The sequence below is a fragment of the Oxyura jamaicensis genome, chromosome 5 (genome assembly GCF_011077185.1).
Source record: "Oxyura jamaicensis isolate SHBP4307 breed ruddy duck chromosome 5, BPBGC_Ojam_1.0, whole genome shotgun sequence".
In the NCBI taxonomy this organism is placed as follows: domain Eukaryota; kingdom Metazoa; phylum Chordata; class Aves; order Anseriformes; family Anatidae; genus Oxyura; species Oxyura jamaicensis.
Window position 1 is genome coordinate 50,257,270 of NC_048897.1, and position 6,000 is coordinate 50,263,269.

Consider the following 6,000-nt stretch of genomic DNA (forward strand, 5'->3'; position numbering starts at 1 on the left):
ATTTGATAGCCCGGTTTAGAGCCTTTGTGGGTTCGTGCAATCCTGGTTAAAAACAAAACGCGCTGCCTTCAGATATTTAAGGCTTCCAGGCAGGCAGTGCCAGCAAACGGCTTTCAGGAAGATTTTGGTTTTTGAAGTGGCAAGAGAGAAGAAACTTTTTTTTTTTTTGGCCAAATTAATGTCTTAAATTAATCAGTTTTAAGGTGCTTAACAGGAGAACCATAACGTTGTAATTTGTAGATAAAAGTGACCCACAACACCTTACAATTTATTTCAAACATCAGTCGGTGCGAGGCTGAATAATTGATTGTCAGTCTCTGCCTCATACCTAAGAAATCATTTTCTGCAAGTCCTAACAGCTTCCATCACCCCCCAGTCCCAGGATTTCTGGTCTTCCACGCAAGTTTTTGTATTTGACAGAAGGAACATCTTCCAAATCCAATTAAAAATCAACAAAAATAATAATGAAAACCTCTAGAAGCGCAAAGAAAGCTCTCAAACTCGGCTTGCCGTTCCCCCGCTGCGTTCCCATTCCTCTACCGCAAGGATCGCGTCCTTGCCCTGCACAAAAGGGGCGCGTAAGGAACTGTCGTGTGCGACCCCAAACTAAAAAGCAGGGCACGGTGACCCTAATAATGGGAACAACTGTAATTAAAAATTAAAAAAAAAATCAGAACCCAGTAATTCAAAATATTTAGCAGCTCTGTGCAGGAGTTTGCAATATAACCAGAGCGGACTGTGCTTGGCACTGCACGCGGCAGGGCACCACGATGCCCAGCTCTCCAAATCCACTTTGCAATACAGGGTGCTAAATTAAAAGACGCTGCTTTAATTACACATGGACCCCAAAAGTAAACTTGCTCCCTTCCAAAGCAGCAGTCCGCAAGACCTGCTGCTGCTTGTGTGATGAAACCCAAAGAGCAACTGCTTTTCAGCTGGGGAAGATGCACCCGGCCAGACCCCACAGGGGGTCCCTGCTCCCACCCGACTTTAAGGACGCTCGAGGCACTCTGGGTGCACAGGATCTGCCCCCCCTTGAGTCCTGATTTTATTCCTAGGCTGCACCCACCGCCTAGAGGGCTTCCCCGAGGGGTGACAGAGCTCTGCTGGCTGGGGGGGAAGAAAAAGGCATTTCCCCAAGCCAGCAGAGCGCCCCATTTTGTCCTTGAGGACGGCATCCCCAGCGCCCTGACACAATTTCGGATTTCACTAACAGCCTGGAAAGGCGCCCTGTTGCTCCCCCCGCCACCCCGTCAGAGAACATTAGAAATTGTTTGTGCGGGTTGCGATAATCCTCTCCGATCTGGGTCAGGAGGAGGTTAAGAGCGGCGAGGACTCGAGCATCAAAGCAGCCCCCGGGGGGGTCACCGAAGCCCGGCCGGGACTGCGCGTGCCTCCCAGGGACAGGGGTGCGGAGACGGCCGGGTACCGGGTGCTGCAGGCAGGGTCCTGCCTCGGTCGGGAGCTGCAATTAACTGGGGTTCCCGGTTTAGCCGTAGGTGAAGCTCATCTTGTTAATTCAAACGGACCATCTGCATCTTCGGAGAACGACAAACTTCATTAGTTCTGCTTAGTTAGCCCGACGGCCGACGTGCGATAATGAGCCCGAACAACCTGTCACGTCTTTGTAAGGGGCAGGGCGCACTTTTTATTATCACTATCACTACTAAAAATAAAAAGAGGAAGCTTTTGTGATGGAAAGAAGGTCAAAGCCAGATTAAACCGCTGCGGAGGAAGCAGCTCCGGCGGGGGCAGCACCCGGACGGAGGGGACCACCCGGGGGCACCCGGGGACCGTACCTGAGCGCCGTGTAAAAGAGCAGGGAGGCGGCTGCCGCTCCCAGCAGGCCACCGAGGAGGTTGACGCGGGATGCAGGGGTCCCACCGGGCAGCAGCCCCAGGGCCAGCCGGGCCAGCAGCGTGAACAGGGGGTAGCCGGGCGGGTGGGCGACCTGCGGGCACAGAGGGACACGGGGCTGAGCGCGGCACGGCGCGGGGACGGCGGCATCCCAGCACCGGCCGCCCCCGAGCTCGACCGACCCACCACCAGCAGCAGGGTTCTGGGTTTTTTCCCCCCCCAAATCGAGGGGTTTGGTGCCAATTTTCGCCCCGCAAACACTGCCCTCGCTGGATCCGGCGGCGGGCGTCCCACCCCCGCGGTACCGAGCGGCCGAGCGAAAAAGAGGTGACACGTCGCATTACCGCGCCTCAAGCCGCTCGTTGTTTGGGTTCACACTATATTAGGGTCATTCAAAAAGGCTGTTTGGGGGGAAAAAAAAAAAAAAAAAAAGCAGATTCGGAACTATTTTATTGGTTAGCAAGTTGAAAGACCACACTGCTATCGGATTACCACCACGCTGACAGTCCTAAGGTCTTGCCTAAAGGGATCATGCACCATAATAAAGTTTATTAAATAATAAAACTTATTAAAATTGTTAACCCGATTTATTTTATTCTCCCCAGCTTATACAAAATTTGGGTTGATAATAAGCCAGCTACTGTATATACAGTAAAGCCTTTGCTTTATAATTTAGTTTAATTGGATTTAAAACTTGAAGTAAATTGTCGCGTGCTGTACTTATAAGTTAGTAAAAACTGTGGTTTGAAAATAAATTAATCTACTTTACTCCATGCTTAATTAAACTTCCTTAATTCCTAAAACTGTTAATGAGAGCATTGATTAAACAATAAAACTAATACTTACTCCAAGCTCATATGCGGCTGTGATCAGCTCCCCTGTGAAAAAATAATGTAAAACCAATAATTACTATTAGGAAATGACACTCCTCCAAAGTTTTCAAAATCCAAATGCTTGCATTGGGGTTTTGCATTAATTTGACTGGATAAAACTGTAAATCTGTAGAGATTTAACAGCATGAAATTTTCTAAGAATATTTTCTCCCTCTGATGTCACTGCGCAGAAATACCTTTTGTGTGTTTTCGTGAGACTTTTTACCAACAGATAAGCGAACGCGTAGGTAGGGCTGGCTCGAGAGCGGCCCGAGATCCTCAAACCGCAGACATCTGGAGGTGCGCGTGCGGTTTGGATTTCAAACCAATTGATCCAACAACTCCAGCGCTGAGGTTTGCGGCGTTTACACAGCCTTGTTCGCTAACCACCGGCTGGTTTCTCGTTAAAATTTTAAAAAAAAAAAAAGCAGCTTTGTGTTTTTAAAAGGGGCAAAGCTGAGCACCGTGCCTGCCGAGGGGTACGTGGGGACGCTGCCGCAGCCGCTCTGCGAGCAGCTCGGTACCTGTCAGGGTCCCCGCGCTTGGCTGCTGCCCCCGGTGCACAAAACCGCCCAGATTTTTGCATTCCATTCGTGTTCGGCACCGGGGTGAGCACAACCGCCACGAAGCGGCCCGCGTCAGCACAGCGGCTGGTAACGCCCGGTGTCTGCGGAGCGCTCCACGCTGAAGCGCTTTGCCGCCGTGCCGAATTAAAATACATTCGACGCGTGCAACCACGTCCGAGGATGGGCACAACAAAAGGGGCAGCAGAATTAAAAATTCGGGCTGGTGCACGACAGAAGTGCCAGGAGGGAAGGCCCCCCCTTCATCTGCTGCCCCCCGTTGAATCGCACGATCCGCTCCTGCCGTCGCAGAGCCTCGTCTGGCTGCTCCCGTTAGTCCCACGAGGGCCCAGGCAGCTCCGTCCCATCGCGGGATGCTGGAGCTGCAAAAAGAAGGGCGCTGGTGGTTTCGATGCTAAGCGAACAGCATTGCGGTTTCGGCACGCTACTGCTTCTCTACCACCCAGCCTAAAGGATGGGGATGGCACAAACGGCTCCGTCACCTTTCAGTCTTGACTTACAAAACGTGATGCGGGTTAAAAGGAATTGCTGCTGCTGACCGCCATAAAGTCGCGGCTATCACCCCAAAGGTGCAAGGAGGCCGCGGGGCTTCCTGCTTGAACGTCTCTCCAGGGTGGATTTTACCCCGACTTGCAAACCCCGGCTACTTTTATAGCTCCTATCTGGGGGAAAAGTTTCAACCCATTGCAAGAGGACCCCAAAAAGCAGATGCCATGGGAAAGCCACCCCCAGCTCAGCTGGCTCCGACGTGGCTCGTGGTGGCAGACCCCAACGGGAGACATTTGGAGGTACCATCCCACGGCCCTGCACGCACCAAAAGGCCGAGCTAAGGAAGAAAACCCAAAATTCGGCTTCCCAGGAGCTGGCACGTGCTGACATTTCTGACCGTCCAGCTCGAGCCCCCACTACAGGCGTTCTGCAAACAGGCCCCAAACTGCCCGAAAACTAACTTATCCCCCGCGAGGCTGGGAGCTGATGCCTGAAACATCGGAGGCTTTATTTTTTCCCCTTCCTTTTTCTTTTTTTTTATTTGAACTTGAGTTTATTTGATCCCTTTTTGAGCTGTTTTAACATCCGTGGATGTTCCGAAATGAGCTCGAAAACTCACTCTCGTTTCTTTATTGCAGCAGTAAGTAACAGGAGGAAGCTGCCAGTGGAACACCTATTGCCTTCCACATTTTAGGATCACCGCGAGCTTCGGGAACAATTAAAAATACACGGATAGCTTTAAAAATAATAATAATAACGGGCTCCCTGCCTGCAAGCAGATACGGCAAATCCTTTACTCAAAGTAGCTTTGGTGATTTTGGTGGCACCAGCGCAAGAGCCGTGCCCACGGGCACAGCTCCTCCAGGGCTGGGTCCCCCCCCCGTGTTGCACAACCACGAGAAATGAGGGAAATAACCCCAAAAGCCGTATTCCAGGGCAGCAGCACGGCCGCTGGCTGGGAAAAGCCCAAGAGGACAGCTGGGATGAGCCCATCTCTGTTCAGCTCCAGACAGAGCTGGGACGGGGTTTAACAGACCTGGGATGAGGTTTAAGGGACCCATGCAACTCTCTGTGATACGAAAGATGGGCAGTAGGTCTGGGTACCTGCCCCCCGAGAAAAAAACGCATCAACCCATCACCTAAAACATCCCAAGCACGGCCCCAAACATGCTACAGCAGCACGGCAATTTGTTATGCAAGGCTAAGGCAGCAAAAGTGCATGAGGACCAAGCTCAGTTTTCCCCGTGGGAAACCCCACGGGGGTGAGGGACCCCATGGGGGGACCCGAGGCACTGACCCCAGGGGGTGAGCCCCCCCGGTGTGGCTGCGGTGACCCTATAATGGGGTGAGCATCCCTATGGGGTGACAGCAATGCAGCAAACCCGTATGGTGAGCACCCCTGTGGGGTGACAGCAACGTACCAGACCCTGTCTGATGAGCAGCTTTACGGGGTGACAGCAAGGCACCAGACCCTAAAATGGGGGTGAGCATCCCTATGGGATGACAGCAAGGCACCAGACCCTGTCTGATGAGTACCCCTATGGGATGACAGCAATGCAGCAGACCCTATAGGACAAGGATCCATACAGGGTGACAGCAACACACCAAACCCTATATGATGAGCACCCCTACAGGGTGACTGCAAAGCACCAGACCCTATAAGAGGGTGACCACCCTTATGGGGTGACAGCAATGCACCAGACCCTAGAACAGGGTGAGCACCCCTATGGGATGACAGTAATGCAGCAGACCCCATAATAGGGTAAGCATCCCTATGGAGTGGCAGCAGTGCACCAGATCCTACAAGGTGACCACCCTCATGGGGTGACAGCAAGGCACCAGACCCCATAATAGGGCGAGCATCCCTATGGGGTGACAGCAAGGCACCAGCCCCTGTACGATGACCATCCCTATGGGGTGACAGCAGTGCCCTCCCTCCCCTCACGCTGACCTCCCCCTCCCCGGTCCCACCTCCCCGCGGGGCCGCCCCGACCCCAAACACCCCCAAAACGACCCCAAACACCCCCCGGGCGGGCAGGCGGCGCTGGGTACGTTACCCGCGTCCCCGCCGGGCAGCCCTGCCGGCAGCGTGGCCCCGTACACAGCCGCCACGGCAGCGCCCAGCGCCCCGGCGGCGGCGGCGGCAGCCCCGACCCCACACCCGGCCCCGGCCCCGGCCCCGCCGCCCGCGCCCATGC

General features: G+C 53.6%; 1 protein-coding gene across 1 annotated transcript in view; it reads right to left on the bottom strand.

Moving 5' to 3' along the window:
- Positions 1-5,998, bottom strand: part of TMEM260 (transmembrane protein 260) — a 29,098-nt gene extending 23,100 nt beyond the window's left edge. Inside the window, exons 1-3 of the mRNA XM_035328311.1 lie at positions 5,860-5,998; positions 2,704-2,735; positions 1,800-1,951 (exon numbers count right to left, since the gene is read on the bottom strand). Coding sequence (XP_035184202.1) covers positions 1,800-1,951; positions 2,704-2,735; positions 5,860-5,998 — 323 coding nt within the window. The remainder of the gene's footprint in view (positions 1-1,799; positions 1,952-2,703; positions 2,736-5,859) is intronic.
- Between the last annotated feature and the right edge of the window lie 2 nt (positions 5,999-6,000).